At 42.9% G+C, this 19,686-nt stretch overlaps 1 protein-coding gene across 5 annotated transcripts in view; it reads left to right on the forward strand.

Moving 5' to 3' along the window:
- Rad18 (RAD18 E3 ubiquitin protein ligase) overlaps positions 1-6,802 on the forward strand; it is an 85,800-nt gene extending 78,998 nt beyond the window's left edge. For all 5 annotated transcript variants that reach the window (XM_048438542.3, XM_048438544.3, XM_048438543.3 and 2 more), the window contains one exon: positions 5,916-6,802. In XM_048438542.3, coding sequence (XP_048294499.3) covers positions 5,916-6,015 — 100 coding nt within the window. In that variant the 3' untranslated portion in view covers positions 6,016-6,802. The remainder of the gene's footprint in view (positions 1-5,915) is intronic.
- The last annotated feature ends 12,884 nt before the right edge of the window (positions 6,803-19,686 follow it).

Genomic DNA, 19,686 nt, shown 5'->3' on the forward strand with positions numbered 1-19,686 from the left:
ATGAAATGTGTTGTAATGGCTGGTTCTTCAAAAACCAGGAGTGGATTCAGTTATTTGAGCTGAGTGAGAAGCTATCTTGATGTTTACTTCCTAACCAGACAGTCTCAGGGGAAGCGTAGTCAATTTGCGGACCCCACTGATGCTGATGCCATTTCTAGGAAGCCAGCAGTCATGAGGACTACTTCCTTTTTGGGAGAACTATTGTGGGGTGTGCCCTAGACTATGCTGCTTGTATGGAAACCAGGTATTAATTTTCCTTTCTCTCAGAAACATGACTAACACACTAGTGAAGAATGATCATGATCAATTTTTAAGAATTCAAAGAAACACCACTGGTAGATTATGAGGCCCTCAGACAATCGTGGAGAGCTCTCCAGACTGAAGCTGCCTTTTGTTACTCAGGGAGGGCTTTCTAGAGGAATGTGAATGGTGGTGTCTGCATACCCTGCTGTTCCTACAGTAAGAACCATCCAGTTGTTTTCTTTGATTTTAGCTGAAGTGACTGATGCTGTGTTGCCTCTGGTGGATGGTATTTACAAGTGTCGTGAGTCACTGCCAAGATTCCATGTGGCTTTCTGAGGTAGCCACTAATGGTTTATAGAATTGTTCTGCTTGCTGAGTCTGGGATTCTGGCCTCATACTTGGGTTTACTATCGCAAATTCACCTCATTGTGCTTTTTGAGACAGGTTCTCTGCATATCTTTGTCCTGGAATAACTCTGTAGACCAGGCTATCTTTGAACTCCCAGAGATCCGTCTCCCCAGTGCTGGGATTAAAGGTGTGTACCACCACACCCAACTACTCCCTTTCTTTTTTATTTTAAGGCTTTAAACCTTTTTTTTTCAAGCCTGCATACATTTTTAACACACTGTAAACCATTTAGAGGTTTTCTTACTCTTTGAATCTCTCCTTACTGTATATCTCTCTTTTTCTGACCTCATGGGTCTTTAATTTGCTAAGGAATATGGAGAAGACAACACTCAAAAGCTCTTAAGGCGTTTCAAGCTCCTTGCCAGGAAGCAAGCTGCAACAGTGTTTCCATAGTCCGGACTGCTGCTTGAAAGAGTCAGAGTTTTCCCTGGCAGGACGGCCCAGAAAACCGGCATTTTAAAACAGTGTAGCTTTTTTCCTGCTTCAGCTGAAAACTGAAATGCTTTACTCTAGTCTTTGCCAAGCTTTCTCAGGCTTTCTGTGGATGCAGTTATCCATGTGGGCGCCATTATGTAACATGAGGGGGCCTGTTTGTTGGGGGTTTTTCTGTCCTGCCTGGCCCCCCCAACTGTTTAGTCCCAGAGAAAAATCACACAAAGGACTCCATAAGTTATAAAGCTGATTAGCCCATTAGGTCTAACCTCTTACTGGCTAACTCTCACATCTTGATTAACCCATTTTTTTTTTTTAATCTATTTTAGCCATGTGGCTCAGTACCTTTTTCAGTGGGGCAGCTTACATCCTGCTGCTTCGGTGGTCTATCAACTTCCTCCTCCCCAGAATTCTCCTGCTCTCCTTGCATCATTTCCACTTCCTGTCTGGTTTCCCCGCCTACACCTCCTGCCCTGCCAATCAGCATTTATTTAAAACATGATTGACAGAACACAGACAATTCTCCCACGACATGTGTTTAAGAGTCTTGCTTTTCTATTTGTTCTGAAAAGTCAGGCAGTGACTGCTCTTGGTGAACATGCTTTATCTTTGTATTGAGGGTGTTTGGATGGTAAGTAGCATTGGAAGACTGCCTGCCAAGAAACAGGAGACAAAATATTGAGCATTAAAAAGAATTTTCTGACATGAGCTGCTTGCCCATACTGGTGTCATCTGGCCTCTCTGTGTCACCCTGTGGGAACCAGGTCTTAAGCAGCTCAGATGCCTGTCTTCTGACTCTGTCCATGCTATAAAACACAAACTGCACTTTCTGCAGAAGCCTAATCCACTCTCTGGTTTTTGTGAAGTTGCCAGGCTAACTTAGTAGTTTGCCCTTAGTTATCTTAGGCCCTTCCCAGTTTTTGACATGTTTAGGTTGCTTTTTATAAACCTATAGCATACGATTTTTTTTTCACTTTTTGTTGATATAATAGTAGTCTGTCTTTAATTTAGGTAGTTCAACCAGTTACATTTAATGTAATTGTTGGCAGATACTTTTTATTGTGTCTTCCAGGTTGGTCTTCAATGTGCCTTGTGGTCAAACATGATCTTGAACTCACTTCCTGCTTCCGCTTCGTACATGCTAGGATTACAGGCCTGCCCCATGTGATTGGTCAATGCAGTGCTGGACCGCATCTGGTCAAGCACCCTACCACCTATGTTGTTGAAGGCTGCTCGTTTGTTCCTGGCCACCCAGAACTGAAATAACCACATGGAAACTATGTTATTTGCAATACTATTTGGCCAATAGCTTAAGCATATTTTTAACTAACTCTTATATCCTAAATTAACCCGTCTCCATTAATCTGTATATTGCCACATGGCTATGGCTTACCAGGTAAAGTTTCCTCCTCATTGGGACAACATGGCTTCTCACTGACTCTGCCTTCTTTCTCTATATATACACCTAATCTTTGTCCCATCCAGTAATGATTATGCATGACTATTTTAGCCATGTTCTGTTTGCCTAATGCCTTTTCCTTTCCTTCTGTCTGAACCCATTTTAAATCAATAGGCAATGGCATGTGATTTAATTTTATGTCCAGGGTTAGCTTACTAGTTTTACCTTTGTTTTTAAATAGTGGTTGTCCTGGGGTTTGTGACATACATATTTATTACAATGAGCCTTCACATATGTCCCTTGGTATATGAAAACCTAACAACAGTGTTTCCAATTCATTCTTCCTATTCATGGTCCTGTTGTCATATTTACTCCTATGCAAGTTAAATACGTCCAGATTTACAGCTGGTGATCATGCTTGTCTGATGTAAAAAGCTTCCTTTTAATGTTTCTTATGATGTTTCTTAAATGTATTAGCCATCAGTCCTCTTAGCTTTTGTCTGAGATGTCTTTTCTTAGCTTTCACCTTTGAAAGATGTTTTGCTGGGGGGTGGATTTTGAGTTGACAGTTTTCCTTCTGGCACTTTAAAGTTATCGTTGCATGACTGTGAGGCCTGTCTGGTTTCTTAGGAGAAGCCTGCTGCAAACCTTACTCATCCCTCTACAGAATGTTCCCTTTTCTCTGCTTGCCTCCAAAGAGTTGCAGTACTTTGAATATTTATCTACGTGTTTTCTGTTTGTTAGTTTTTAATGGGGGCAGGCTGACCACTTTTCGTCTTTGTTTAATATCTTTCATTATTTTTAGAATACTCACAGCTGTGTAATTCATTTTCCACAATTGTTTCTTCTACAGGAATTCTAGTCATACATATATGTGTGCCCATTCTTGCATGCACGAGCGTTCACATACACTTTTTTCTTTTTATTTCAATTTGAATTTTTTAAAAAAAGATTCTTATTTATGTGTGTGTGTGTGTGTGTGTGTGTGTGTGTGTGTGTGTGTGTGTGTGAGTATGAGCAAGTGAAGAGAGCATTGCATCCCCGGAGCTGGAGTTAAAGGAGGTTAGAGCTACTGTCCGTGCTCTGGAGCAAGCTCTTTCAACCGCTGAGCCTTCTCTCCAGCCCCCGTCGACACATCTGAGGCATTTATTAGTTCTGTTCCTTACACTTAATAGTCCTTTGAAGAAATACTTCCTCTCTGATACCTTAGAGGTTTCCTGGTGTTTCCATTTGATTTGTTTATATTGTGTCTATGTCTGCTGAAATTCTCTTAATGTTTCCTACCTTTTTTATTAGAGACCTTCATGTATTGGTTTTAATTATTTTGAAGTTCCATGTTCTGGTGGATCCAGTATGTGGGCTGCCTCTGCATCAGCTGCTTAGTGCATGACAGTGGAGTCTCTTTCTTGCTTCTTTTGTGTCTTCCATTTTAGCCTAAGACTGAACATACTGTGAACGATTTCAGGGACTGAGGTAAATAGTGTTTGTGCCTAGAAAAGAGCTTACTTCTGTGTGACCATTAATTTGGGGAATTGAGCCAGGAGATTCCGGAGTTGACCTAGTTGATTTATATTGGTTGTTCTGGCTGTGTTGGCCAAAGCACCTGTGAGATCTTCAGCTCTTGTTTTTCCGTAAGAGACTCAGATGTTTGTCTGAGTCCCAGGGACCAGTGTATTCCTACTCTTTACAGAAGTGATACATGTCAGGAGGCAGATGTGCTTTCTGCCTGCCTCAGTGACTATCTCTATAGGTGCTCCTGTTTCTGGCAGTGGAGGAATGAGGCTTGCAAGTGCTTGTAGACTTGTGCGTTCTTCCCACACTGCTACCTTGTACTTAAGAGTTCATGCTATTCTGGCATACATTGTTTGCTTCAGGTTAGCCAGAGCTACACAATAAAACAGTATCTCAAAAAAAAAAAAAACACATCTCACATTGTTATTAAAATTTGACAAGGTAAAGTACTTGAATTAAAAAAAAAACAAAGAATTCATGGTGAAAATTTGTATTTAGAATGTTTGAGTGTTGTATGAGGCCACTGTTCATTCTTGGCTGCCTAGCCATGAAATAATCATTCAGAAACAGTATTAATTAAATCACTGTTTGGCCAATCACTTAAGCATATTGTTAGCTAGCTCTTATATCTTTGGCTAACCCATTTCTATTATTTTATATTTTACCACAAGGCTGTGGCCTACCAGCAAGGTTCCAGCTGGTAGCTTGTGTCTTTCCCCTCTGGCGGCTCCATGGCATCTCCCTGACTCTGCCTTCTTTCTCCCAGCATTCAGTTTAGTTTTCCCCACCTAGCTCTGTTCTCCTATAACTCTGCTATAGGCCCAAAGCAGTTTCTTTATTAATTAATGGTAATCACAGCATACAGAGGGGAATCCCACATTCAAGACCTTGGGCTTGATTCACCAACATCAAGAAAAAAAAGGAAGGATTCCTGAGAAGTTTAGTTGATTACACAGCAGCTCTCTTTCTCTTTTGTTATTTAATGCTCTGCCCAAAGTCAGGGAATTTGTGTGAGGGACTTGTTTTATCTTGGAGTTTTGTTTGGGGTGTGTGTGAGAGAAATAGAGAGAGAGAGGGAGGGAGACAGCGATAGATAAGACTCCTTATGGTCAGGAGCTCACTAGGTAAGTTAGGCCAGCTGACAGCCTCAGCCCAGGGCTCTAATCATGTGTCTTCATTCCCAGTACTGAGGTTACAAACTCAGGCCACTCAGTGTGCTTGGCTTTTTAATGATGGTTGTCTTAGTTAGGGTTTCTGTTGCTGTGAAGAGATGCTGTGGCCATGGCTACTCTTATAAAAGAACACATTTAATTAGGACTTGGTGGGAAGGACACACTTCCCACCAAGGCCACACCTACTCCAACAAGGTGACACTTCCTAATCATTCTCAAGTAGTGCCACTACCCGATGACTTGCCATTCAAATATATGAGCCTTTAGGGGCCATTCTTTTTCAAATCACCACAGGATTCTAAAGATAGAACTGAAAACAAAATTTTAGTGACTGAGCCATCTCCCCAGCTCTGTTTGCTTTTGAGTCCTGGTCTGGATATAGTATTTGTGCCTACTTCCAGGATGGCCTGGAACTCAGAATGTAGACCAGGCTTCCTCAAAACCAGATTTTCCTTCTTCTGCCTCCCAAGTGCTGGGATTAAAGGTTTATCACTACACATAGCTTTTTAAAGCTACTGGATTTTGACTCAAGGGAAGGACTCTTTCTTTGGTCTTTGCAAATTCATTGTTCTTGTAAAGTGGGAATGATAATTACAGTAATAATACGAACTATAACTATGTCTCTAGAAGAGGGGGCAGTTGTAGGTGTTAGTACAGTCATGCATGTGAGAGGACTTAGTACAGGGTTCCCATAGAACAGTGACCACTGCTTTCTAATATGTCGCTTCTTTTTTTTTCCTTGTTTTCAGAAATGATCAGAACAGAGAAATCAACCCACAACAGAATCACCGCACTAGAGCCACCGAAAGTGCCGAGACAGAGCCAAGAAACAAGCGGAATAGGAATTAGTATGGGCTTTCGCCAGCTTTTCCATACAGTGACCAGAATATATTTTTTATTGCTATGTTTAGCAATGCCCAGTGATGATGTTTAATTCTAATTGTAATAGTTAATTTATTATTTCATTCTTCTTTGCCTTTCTAGAAAAGAAAACAAAAAGAAAAGTTATAAAATGATCCTTGACCCTTCTTGGTCAGTTGCTTCCTTCTTTTAAGACATTTCTCCCCTAAAAACACAATCCCTAGCTTTGCACGGCAGACACATTCCTCAGCAGGAGTGTTTGCCTCGGTTTGACTTCTCTATTTCAGGATGTTTCTAAGTCATTTTCACTTTTTGCCAAAAAAAAACCTTTTTTTCATCCTCATGACAGTAATAAGCTAGTAAGAATGTACATGCTTTTACCATAATCTCTTTGTCTAAGTGCCTGTTGCCAGGCCGCCAGCAGTTAGTGGTCAGCACCTAAGTTGTCTGTTAGACACACTTGTGTTTTCATAGCATAGGATTATGTTGTAAAGTCACAAAGTTACTTTTATAATTTTTAAAAAGTCAGGTAAGTTGGTATTGTAATTTAAGGTAAGTCGTAGGAAGTCTGAAGCATGTGTGTATTCTTCTGAAGTGACACTTCACTTAAAAAATGTTACCGCTAGCCACTGGGGTCAGCAGATCTCTAACACTTTTACTCCCAGCTGTTAAACAAACAAACAAAAAAAGCACAAATGGGTTTTATCATTGAATGCACAATTTGTAATTTCCTTGAAATAGTGTGTTGTATTTGAATAAAGGCTATAAATCTTTATATTGCATTTGTCATAAAATTTGTTATTGTGTGCAAAATGCCTTCAATTCCCAGTTTTCCCTGCCTTTGTTTGGCATTTCAAAGCCAGCCTGCCCTCGTTGACCCCTCAGCCACTGTGCATCCCAGACACACAAGCTTTCTCATGCAGTCACACGTATGGCTGGTTTACAACAGTGACTTTATTGCTGGGAAACCATTTATGGTTTGGGGCTTCTGACAATGTGTATGTGGTGGGGGGGGAGCTGGGAGCTTCCTCATTATGGCAAGAGTTGAATGTTTTCACACTGGCGATACCATTGGTATTCCTCATGAGTTCCCTGAGTTTGGGAAATGGACAGCAATACCACTCACTGAATCTGTCCTGCTATAGGATAAGTGAGCTGAGTTACCAGGATTAGGCTATAGTCAAAGCCATGTTTCACTTAAAGTGACATAATATGCTGTATATTAAGTTGGAAGCAAAAGCAGTTTGCAGAGGAGAGATGTAACACAAGCTGGGGAGCCAGGCACATGGATCCAAACAGTACAGTCACTGTACTGAACACTTGGAATATAGTGAGGACCAGCAGTCAGTGCATTCTAAAACTGGTTCTCAGTGCAATAGAAGGAGTCTGTTCCCCAAGGACAGTTGGACAGAATGGGGAGATGGTTTCACTTGCTAGGACTTGAGGGGTTGGAGGAGCGTTACCTTATGGGCACAGGCCCGGGCCACTGTCAAACACTGTCCTGCCTTATCATCGTGAGCATTGATTTTTTCCTCACAGTTCTAGGGCCTGGAAGACTAGATCAATAGAATAGGGTGTCTTCTGAGGCCTCTCTCCTTTGCTCGTAGATGCTGCCTTCCCAGAGTGTCCTTACGTGGTCTTCCCTCTGCACACGTGTCTGTGTTAGATCTTTCCTTATGAGGACACCTCCCATGCTGGATCAGACCCTTTTCTGTGACCTCATTTTACTTTACCTCTTAATGAGTGTCTGTAAATAGTCTTGCTGTTAAGACTTCCTACATTTATGACTGAGAGGGGCACAGTTTAGCCTCTGAGAGTAATTGTTTCAGCCAGTAGTTCTTAACCTTCTTAATGCTGTGACCCTTTAATATAGTTCCTCATGTTGTGGGGACCCCAACCATAAATTTATTTTTGTTGCTACTTCATAACTGTAAATTTGTTACTGTTATGATTGTAATGTAAGTATGTTTTCTGATGGCCTTAGGCTACCCCTGTGAAAGGGTTATTCGACTCCCAAAGGGGTTGGGACCCACAGGTTAACAACCACTGATCTAGGCTGAAATCTCAGTGGTACCAAAATTAAGAATAACAGAAAGGAACTATGTGCTGGCCTGAAAAGCAAAATTTACTGGGCACTGCATTTGTGACCTCTGTATGTGCGCTGAAGGAGAAGTGTGCCTATTTCACAAGGTCTGGGGAATCGAATACATGTTTGATCCAGAATTGGACACAATAAGCTCCTTATTATAAAATTTACCTTAGTAAAATTCCAGGCTCTTCCTGCCATTCACAAGCCCTTGATTTTTTTCTTATCCTGTGTCCCAGCTGGCTCAGAATAGCAGTGACGCAAAGTTTGTGTGAGTGGTGTTCAGGGAGTTTGTTTTTTATTATGTGAGTCCCAGGATCAAATCCAGGCCATCAGGTTTGACAGCGTGTGGCCCCCACTTGTATCTTCTAGGGGTACATCCTTTCCCTTTCCCTCATATTGTCAGGTATCATCAGGCCTCTGACCATGCAGAATTCAGACAGATGCAAGTCTTAATATGTTTTGCTCTCCTGATAATTCTTCCAGGCACCTGCCCCACTTCCACCCTGTCCCCTGGCATAACCACAACGATCCAGAGAGAGCCTGTCTTGCTGAGGATGTTGTCCCTGCAGCGTCTACTTCTGACCCTCCTGGTCTTTCCGTGTTCTAAGTGGAAATGATGGCAATGGGCCCTTTTTGGTTTGATAGTTGAGCTTGACCAAGACCCTTTGTGTCCCTCATCAACATTTACATCTTGCATCCTTTCTTCAGCTATTAGGACTGAGTGTTCAGTGGTGTACAAACCTAAGAGCCCCTGTTGTGGACCGGGAGAGAGAAGCATTTATCAGCTACAAGTGCAGCAAAGGAAAGTGTGGCATTGTGAAAGAAACTGGCTCCTCCAGGACTACCTCCCCTCAAATACACATATATACTCATGCCCAAATAAACACGTATACATGTGCATATGTCCACACACAATGCCTTTATTTGTCTGAAATAAAGTGCATTTCCACAGTGCATTTGTTAATAGTCTTTGATCACCTGATATCCTCTCTGGGATATGTGCTGTATTTTGCACAAATATTTTTTTTCAGACATTTCAGTTACTTCTGGGTTTTCTGGCCATAAATGGTTCTGAACAGGTTACCACTTTTTCACGTGGTTACTTTCCGAGGGTCCCAGTCATTCAATGACAAGAACAGCTTTGAGGAACACGTGACCAGGTTTTCAGAAGCACCACAGTCTGAGGTTCCAAACAAGTTTGCTCTGTGTGTTTTAAAATCATGAATATTAAGGAACAAATCGGAGCACCCAGATGGGGATTTCAGCAAGTACATGAGGTTTTCTGTGTGCTTCTGTTTTGCTTTGTTAACGCAAAGTGGAGGACCTAAAACTGAAGGAAAGAATTTCGTGGAGTTACAGGCAAAGGTCCAAAAGACTTGGTGTTCTACTATGATAGCTTTGATATTTAGGTCTCTGACAGGTACAACTAGGAAATTCTTGTTTTGTGACCCAGACTTTGGGTAGCAGTTGGGTGCACAGCACCTGAATGCATTGACATTCTGCAGCTGTTGCCAGTCTAACGCTAACCAAAGAAACCCAGCTGGATTGAATGTGGCACAGTGAACAAGCAGCAAGCAAGGCTGACATTCTGCTGTGAATGCCTCTGCTTGAATGGGAGCCCAGAGGGAGAGCGGGGAATTTTTTTGTGCCTGAATTCTTACTTTGGAGCTCACAAGTGACTATTTAAACGCGTAGGGGTCCACAAAGCATTGTTCGTTTCTGTTCGGATCACATAAGCACCACTTTTATGTAGCCCCTGCATTTGAACAGCCTTAACTTATATGGCTGTTAACAGTCTTCTCTGCTAAATGTATTTGTAGGTTACCTTAAATTCATTGGTAAGTAAAGACCCTTTCAAATGGAATAATTAATTCGTTTTCAATGCTGAGAACACAGATTAGAGGCTCATGCATGCTAGGCAAGCCATGGTTCATTAAGCTGCTGCCTCAGCCCCTGGTACATTTCTTCAGTTTTAACCATTTGAATCCTAAGAGTATCTGCAGATTTTAAAAACTGAGCAGCATGAATGAAAGTTTCTGAAAGTGTGATATCTATAAAGAGCCGTTTAATATCTGCTTTTATTACTTGACACTGATTTACCTGTGTTAAACACTTGAGGGGATTTAATCCCAGCACTCAGGAGGCAGAGGCAAGTGGATATCTGTAAATTCGAGGCTAGCCTGATCTACAGAGTGATTCTGGGATAGCCAGACTAACAGTGAGACCCTGTCTCAAACAAATAAAACCAAAAAGGCAACCAAGAAAGACGGCAACAGCCAAGCTTGAGGGGCTCTTAAGGGAGATCCATGATGGAGTGCTGACATTTGATCCAGGAGAGGCGCTTAGCCACTTCGTCTCAGAGTTCTAGAAGCGGAGACTAAAGGGGCCTGCTTATCTAGATCTGTTGGAAGATCATAGAAAATTTGATCGTTGCTGCTCAGAAGTTGAGAATACATTTCCCTCCAAATCATCTCTTGTCCAGAGCTGTTGCTGGTTTTGTTTTTCTAGGGAGAGTTGTGAGCTTGTTCTATTTGAATCCACTTACTCTCCATGCCAGGTAGTGTTTGAAGAGAGGCAGGGTTTTTTTTTTATGGTACAGTGAAAATTCTAGTGAAGGATGCCATGTAAGCTGAAAGGAATGGAGCCCCAAACAGAACTGGGGTGCTAAAGGAACTTGTGAGCCAAGAAATCGGTCAGAGGGTTGGCAAATTATAAATAAACGTAGGTAGGTAGGATAGAATGCTTAGGAACAAGTTAGAAATCAAACGGTAGACCACAATGTGAGCTTGGGCAAAGGGGGTTGAACTATGAAGGTATTCTACCGTCCTTGACATTGTTTGAGTGGCTACTTCACAGCCTAAGAAAGGACCATATTATTCCTATAACCTTAAGAATAAACACTAGTGACTACAAGCTCTGAGTGTTCCAAGCCTGAAAATGGAAATAAGGGAGAAAGGGAGGAAAGCATTGTTTATAAACGACAAAGCAAAATAAGTCCAATATATCGATAATATGTATGTAGATTACCACACACAAACTTGTGTGGTGTTGGTTTTTAGGTAAGGTCTTGTTTTGTAGCCCAGGCTGTTAACAAACTCACCATCCTTCTGCCTCATCCTTCTAAGTGCCAGGATAATAGGTGTAAGCCGCCATGGCTGGTGGCCTTACATGGCTTTAGGAGACGCTACCAGCTAGAGTGGGTGTAGCAGCGATTGTGCCACACTAGCTATCCTGGGTTTGGGGGTTGGTTTTTGTTGTCTGCTACTGAGGATCAAGCCCAGGGCCTACATGCTCAGCATGCCGTCTACCACTGAACCACATTCCTCGTCCTTTATTTCACTGTGAATTAGTAAGAATTTACGAGAGCTGGAGCTTGGATTAGCGTTGACAAAGGGATGTGCTTCGCATCTAGAGCACTAGAAGAATGGTGTGCTCAAGGCTTAGTTCAATTCCTGGGGAAGGATGGCAGTGGATGGTTGCCCTGGAGAGACCAGTGCCAGCTTTGCTGGAATTTGCCTTGGTGTTATTTCACTTCCCATATCGTTTCCTCTTCAGTGACACTTCACCAAGCCCCGCCATTCAGTTGCCAGAGCCCTTACTTTTATGTGATTTTGCCTCACCTCCTTTTGGGAAAAAAAGTTGATGAGTTGAATAGTCACTTGGTGAACGCTGCATGAGAACACAGTAACAACAAACGTGCAAGGAAGAGACACTCTGCAGCCCAAGCAGCCGTGTTGGCTCCTTTGTCACCCTGGCACAGAGTTATCTGAAGGGGGAGCCTCAGTTGAAAAATTGATCTGGCTGTAGGGTGTTTTCTTAATTAGGGATTGATGGAGGACTGGGCCCATTGTAGGTGGTGCCACCCCTGGTGGTCCTGGGTTCTGTAAGAAAGCAGGCTGAGCAATCTGTGGGGAGCAAGCCAGTAAACAGCACCCTGCCATGGCCTCTGTGTTAGCTCCCACCTTCAGGTTCCTACCTTGTTTGAGCTCCTGTCCTGACTTCCTTTGATGATGAACAGCGATATGGAGGTATACACCTTTTTCTCTCCAAGTTGCTTTGGTTCTGGTATTTCATCACAGCAATAGTAATCCGAACAAAGACAAAGCCTGCTATGTGAGCAGTCCATCCTAGGAGTGGAGCCCTTTCTCTTACCTGGGCCTCTACTACTACTTCAGTGGAATAGGGCGTTTGACTGGAATCTAGAGTCTTAAATGAAGGGCCTTTGCTGTCATCATCCAGCTCAGCCCCCTCCTAAGCTAGTTTCAATGAGGGTCTATGTTTATGGGTCTCTGGCTATATATTATTCCAAATGTTTCTCAGATGGAGCCTCTGGCTGAGATGATTTTGGAGTTTGCTATAAAGGAGTGACCCTATTGGGTTAGTCTTCCTGTGATTAAGAACCTCTTTTTAAGCTGGGCAGTGGTGGTACATGCCTTTAATCCCTCAATTCAGACCCTCCGAGCGCTTGGGACACAGAGGCAGGCAGATCTATGAGTTTGGGGTCTGGTCTACAGAGCAAGTTCCAGGACAGCCAGGATATACAAAGAAAAGAAAGAGAAAGAAAAAAAGGAAAATAGAAAAAAGAAAAAGAACCTCGTTTTGAGAGCTGCATTGAAAGCAGTATTGAATAGAGGTCTTCCCGCCAGGGAACCGGAAGGAAGTGCTTTCCATGTCATGGCTTTCAATATCACTGAGAAATCACGGATCTAAGTGGTCTGGTAGTTCCTGGCCGGTGGTTTTGTAGGTTCCTGAATTGAGGGTCTGAGGCTCTACCAGCAACTTCACCAAAGGCATAGCTGCTGCTGCTTGTGTTTCCAAGGAGACCATTTGGGCCTTAAGCTCTGGAAGTGGTTTAGGGTGAGGACAATTGATCAACTTTAAACTCAGTCCTCTTCAGTAAGCAAGGATAATCCTCATGGAGATTGGGCAGGTAAATCACTTCCGTAGTCTGCCGCCGCCATCAGCTCCTGTGGCCTGCTCTTGACATCGCTGAACTTTTCAACAATTCTCTGATCTCTCCTAAGGCCTTCATTACTTTGACCTTATCCTATCTTTGTTGTCTGTCATCCAAAAATCTAATGTGTTCTTACTCCCCTATAAAAGAGTTTAGGTTCAACGGGGTGGTGGTGGTGCATGCCTTACTTTAGTCCCAGCATTCAGAAGGCAGAGGTAGGCAGATCTCTGTGAGCGAGCCTGGTCTACAAGAGCTAGTTCCAGGACAGCTAGGGCTGTTACACAGAGAAACCCTGTCTCAAAAAAAAAAAAAAGTTGAGTAAGAATTCTCTTGCCTCTCCCCTCAACCAAACTTACTTGGTCCTCTACAATTGACCTTCCTATCAGTCTGGTCTCCTATCAGTATTTTTTGCTGGAGCATTGTTTTCTGCCTAATTTATAATTTCTGTGTTTGTCCACTTTCCATCACAAAGGAAATACCTGGGATAGTCAGTTTACAATAAAGGTTGATCTAGGCGTGTACTTCTGTGCTTTGGGGCCCATGGCAAGATGGCGTATTATAGCAGAGAGCATGTGGCAATACAAAGGAACTGGTGTCCCGTAATCCCTTTCAAGTGCATGAGTGATCCAATGACCGGAAGACCTTCTAGGCTCCATCTTTTACATTCCTGCAACTGACTAGTAGCACCATGGTTGAAACCAAGCCATTAGTACATAGTCTTTGGACAACCTTCAAAATCCAAACCATAGAACCTTTGAACCTTGAGTATCAAAATACTCCAGAGGCTAGTCTGGAGCTCCCTGATTAATTTTTTAAGTTTTTTTTCTTTTTTGAGAGGGTTTCTCTGTAGATTTGGAACCTGTCCTGGAACTCACTCTGTAAACCAGGCAGGCCTCAACTCATAGAGCTCCACCTGCCTACCAAGTGCTGGGATTAAAGGCAAATTTTTGGATTTTTGTTTGTGTGTGTTTTTCTGTATATACGTACCGTGTATGCACATGTGCCCTTGGAAAACAGAATGAACATTTGATCCCCTGGAACTGGAGGTACAGGCAGTTGTGAGCCTCCAGATGCCAGTACTGGGAACCTAACTTGGGTCTTCTGCAAGACCAGCAAGGGCTCTGAACCTGAGTCAGCTCTGTAGCAAGACAGTGATCTTGCTGGGTGGGAGGTGATACTTCACAGTGAGTGTCATTTGCATTTCTTTTATGGCTGTCGTGCTAAGTGTCTTCCAATGGGCTTCTTGGCCAGCGATGCATCTTCTTTCTTCCATGTCCTAAGTCTCTTGTTTATTTTTAAATCAGATTATCTGTTTTGATTAGAATTCATGTTTGCTCTTAATCATTCATGTCCTGTGGGTTAATTGGTTTAGACTTAACAATTTACCTTCCGCCTTCCACGACTACCACATTAAGGCACCACTGTCTCTCAGGGAGGCCACCATTCTGACCTCCTAACCAGTCTTTTTCCACCCACACTTAGCCCACTCAATCCTTTCTCTTTGATTGCTTTCATTCTCCCCCACTGCTTATTCGACCACAGCTGCATGCATCTGTGAATAGTTGCTATGGCCCAGAAGGGCTTGGAGTTCACTGTTGCTTCCTTGTGGAATTCTCCAGCCTGGCTGCTCACTTGACTGGCTGCTTCTCTTGCATGTTACTGTCTTGAGGAAGCTGCCTTGCACCTGTCTGAGATACTCCATCCTTCAAGCAGTCATCCGCTCCCGACAGTCCTCCCTTCTTCATACTTACCCCATCCAAAGCACTGCTTTGCCTACTTGCTTATTGTTTGTGTGTCCTTACCTGAATGGCGCTCAGAAGCATAGGGGGGTCTATCACAGTTCCTACTGTGTCTGCGAGGCCTGTGGTGGTTCTAGCGAGTACACAGCAGGTTTTCAGAACCTATGTGTTGAAAGACGAAGGAAACAAGCCCTAAGCAGGTTGAGCCTCTTCTTTGTCATTGCTGGCATGTGAGGTCTGAGGCCAGGGCCTGACCTGTGTGACGCTCACATGTTTGCTCCCGGTGCTCCGCTTAGCATCTGAGACCAGTGGGTGAGTCAAAGCAGACCTGACTGAGTCCTTGCAGAGGAGCAAAGAGATCTTAGGTTAGGGCTCTTTGGAGATTTTCCTTCCTTGGTTTCTGACTGGTTCAATTGAATGAAAAAGATGCAATTATACCATGTACGGGAAACCCTCCAAATCTTCATAGATCAGAAACTGCTTTCAGTAGTGGGGGTGTGTCCTCACTAGCTGTATGATGATCTTTATTGTAAGCCTATACACACTAAATGCTTTTCTGTTTCTAGGAAGTTTGATGTTTTTCTAGAATTTACACCCCCTACCAACTAAAACTGGTTACAAGGACATTAGTGAAGACTTACACTATAGAAAGTACTTTTTAAATTTTATTTTATTTTTGGTTTGTTGAGACAGGGTTTCTCTGTGTAACAGCCCCAGATTTCCTGGAACTTGCTTTGTAGATGAGGTTGGCCTCGAACTCTCAGAGATCCACTTGCACCTGCTTCAGCCTCCCAAATGCTAGGATTACAGGCATGCACCAGCACCACCCAGCTCCTTTTTTTTTTTTTTATAGAAGATATGTTGTGTCTTGGATTTAAATACTGAATACATAACCTGTAGTCTTCTTTGGGCCTGGACTTCATTTTACTTTGAACCCTTGTGTTAAGCTACAGATCTAATACACAAATATTCATCTTCAAAGATGGCTAAAAAACTCCTGGTGCTAAAAGTGATTACTCTGTCTTCCTAGGTGCCTTCAAGGATTTTATTAATAGCTTTCCTTTTTGTTAAACAGATTATCAGACTGCCTCTGTCACACTGAAATGCTCTGCACTGAAATTTCTCTGGGGGGTTTGTGGTGAGGAGCACAGAGATTTTTGTTATGTATAGAAAGCTCTGCTGCTATGGACACATTGATTGATTCTCATCAGGAGACAGCACAAGGGCTTGTCTGAAGGATTAGGGCGACTGTGGTCACAGAGCTGGGAAAGCAGGTCTGGATTGCTCTTTAGCTTTTTTGATCATAAGTTCAAGTCGTCATAAAGAGTTGGAGCTTGAAATCAGCCACGAAGCCTGCCTAGTGCGGGGCTGTTCTTTCCCAGGTGTGGCCATTCAGTCCGGAGAGAAAGATGGTTCTTGTAAGGCGAGGCAGTTGAGAAACAAAATTAGAAGGAGCTGACATTGTATCTGGCCATGGGTTAGTTACTGAAGTGCTGTTAAAGCTTGGTGTGGGATCTTTGTTGCAGGATGTTTCTTATTTATTGACTTCCCGTCCATTTCTGTGTTGTAGAGAAATATCCTGATGAACTGGGTAGCTATTTGAGTGTTCTCATTGAGCTTCCAGTTGTATATAGAAGAGTGCTGGCCCTTTAGAGGAGGAATAGCAGTATCCTAATGGCATTGGTTAATTTAAAATATTTTCCTTCTGTGGTACTGTGGCAGTGCAATGTTATGATCAGATATACTGCTTCCATTCTAGGAGTCTGGAACTTTGTTGGACCTCAGAGAGTAAGAGTTAATGATACGCCTTGAGGTCACTTAACACTGCTGTCCTGCTATGTACTCCACTCAACCTGTTGGTTTAACCTGCAGTTAAGATAGAGGTTCTCAACCTGGGGGCCGAATGACCCTTTCACAGGAGTCACCCAAGACCATGGAAAACACATACTTACATTATGATTCATAACAGTAGCAAAATCACAGGTATGAAATAGCAACAAAGAAGAGCTTATGAATCGGCATCACCACAACATGAGGACTGTATTAAAGGGTCACGGCATCAGAAAGGTTCAGAACCACTGCTTTAAGAGAACAAGATAGCTGGGTGATGGTGGTGCATGCTTTAATCCCAGCACTCAAGAAGCAAAGGCAGGCAGATCTCTGAGTTCGAGTCCAACCTGGACTACAGAGTGACTTCTAGTACTACACAGAGAAACCTGGTTTCGAAAAACCAGGGGTGGGCCGGGGAGGGGGCGGGCAATGTAACAACCAGCTTTACTTGCCTTGGATTTCCCATGTAATCAACTAAGCTAACGCATAGCTGTAATCTTAAATTATATACTCTTCCGTGCCCCCAACCCAGAGGAATGCATATGTATTATGATAATCATTTTCTGGAAACAACAAATAGAGGCTGAAAACAGTCTTACAAAATGAATATCTGATGTAAATGTTGACCACAGCTTATGGATATTGCTTGATAAGTAATGATGTTTGCAATACAGTGTTATCTGGGTCAGTTGGGGTTGGTGACTTAACGCTTGGTAAAACAATTAAAGATTTCTGAAAAGTATCCTTCGTTTCTTCCCCTATGTGATGCTTTCTGTGTTGGTCAATAAAGACAGAACAAGGCTATTTGTTAGGGACACACACGCACAGACACAGCACACAAATGCACAAGGACAGACAGGAACAGATTCACAAGACAGCCTTCAGACAGGCACAGATCTAGACTCATATACCAGGCAAACAGGGCGGAAGATGTGGAGAGTGAAGTAGAGAATTCAGATCTAGTCTCTCTCCCGGTTAAATGACAATGGGGTGGTGTGGGAGAATTGTCTGTATTCTGTCAATCATATTTTAATAAAATGCTGATTGGCCAGGCAGACAGTATAGGTGGGAAAGCCAGACAGGAAGTAGGGGTGGAGCAAAGAGACTGGGAGTATTCTGGGACACAGGAAGCTCTCTCTCCACTCCTGCACAGACCACCGAAGAGGCAGCATGTAACTTGCCCAGCTGAGAAAGGTACTGAGCCATGTGGCTAATGTAGATAAGGATAATGGGGTAACATAAGTTATAAGAGTTAACAAGAAGCCTGACCTAATGGGCCAATCGGTTTATAACCTTATGGAGTCCTGTGTGTGATTTCTCCTTGGGAGTTGCTGGCTGTGGGGTACCGGGCGGGACAGAAACCCCAACAAGCTGGCCTCCATGCTACATATGGCGCCCACGTGGATAACTGCATCCACAGAAAGCCTAAGAAAGTTTGGGAAAGAATAGAGTAAATCATGTTTTCTTGGTAGCAGCAATTTCTCGGGTCTGCTCTGCTTGCTAGAGGCAAGCAAGCACTCTCATCTAAGAGAGGCTTCCTGACTCAGCTTTAGCTGCAAAACTTTGCAGCTCTTTAAGAGGTCCTGCCACGAAACACTTAAACGGTGCTGATGAAAAGCTGAATGCATGCTTTTTGGCTTTCAGCTGTAGCAGGAAAAAAGCTGCGCTGTTTTAAAATGCCGGCTGTCCTGCCAGGACATACTCTGACTCTTTTAGTAAGGCAGTCCGACTGAGTGTGGTCTGTGAGCAGAATGCTGAAGCTTGCTTGCTGGCAGGGACCTTAAAACACCATAGACTTGTGGCGATAAAAATGGCTCTGGCGGTACCTCTGCCATGAGGCTGGAAAGCTAAGGAATGGGCTGGATCTAGCCGTCAAAGCCACGGCTTTCTGTATTGCTTTGTAAATTAAAGGCTCATGTGGTCAGAAAAAGAGAGATATACAGTAAAGAGAGATTCAAAGACGAAGAAAACCTCTAAATGGTTTATAGTGTGTTTAAAAATAAATGCAGGATAAAAGTTAAAGTTCTTAAAGTAAAAAGAGAGGAGTTGGGTGTGGTGTTACACACCTTTAATCCCAATGCCCAGGAGCTAGAGGTAGATTGACCTCTGTGACTTCAAGGGGGGCAGGGGTAGATTGACCTCTGTGACCTCAAGGTGTGGTAACACACACCTTTAATCCCAGCACTGGGGAGGCAGAGACAGACAGATCTCTGTGAGTTCAAGGACAGCCTGGTCTACAGAGTTATTCCAGGACAAAGATACACAGAGATCCTGTCTCAAAAAGTAAAAGTAAAAATAGAAGAAGTAGAGGTTAAAATAAAGATGGAAAATATACAGAGAATCTTGATACTGTATGCTATTATGCTCTCTTTGAATTGTTTGATTGCTGAGGAAGAAACAACAGTTGCTAAAAGACTTTTGCTTATAAATGCTGCTGAATTAATCCAAGATAGATATTTTGAAAATACCTTGGCTTCAAAATTAAAGGCAAAAGGTATGCTACTTTGGAGAAGAGATTTTGCTTTTGTTTTCACAGAAAATGAGAAGCTGTGGATTCATTCTGAGTTAAGAAAAATCAGGTTCAAAAAAGGAAGACCACCAGAGAAATCTCCAATAGGAACAGATGGCCCAGATGACAGAGTTCTATATCCAGAACAGATTCAAGACTACTGCCCGAGATGATCAAGATTCACAGGATACTCCAGTCAAGACTTGATTATAACTCTAAATTTTCTTTAGGTCCCCATAAGATCATCAGCGCCCCCAACCAGCAGGAAGTAGCCTGAAATACTATGCCCACATTCCCAACAAATGGACTATGAGTATTTTCCTTTGTTTAAAAAAAAAAGAGGGAAATGGTGTGGGAGAATTGTCTGTATTCTGTCAATCATATTTTAATAAAACGCTGATTGGCCAGGCAGGCAGTATAGGCGGGAAATCCAGACAGGAAGTAGGGGTGGAGCAAAGAGACTGGGAGTATTCTGGGACACAGGAAGCTCCCTCTGCCACTCCTGTGCAGACCACCGGAGAGGAAAGATGTAAGCTGC

Source organism: Myodes glareolus, chromosome 3, assembly GCF_982192425.1.
Source record: "Myodes glareolus chromosome 3, mMyoGla1.1, whole genome shotgun sequence".
In the NCBI taxonomy this organism is placed as follows: domain Eukaryota; kingdom Metazoa; phylum Chordata; class Mammalia; order Rodentia; family Cricetidae; genus Myodes; species Myodes glareolus.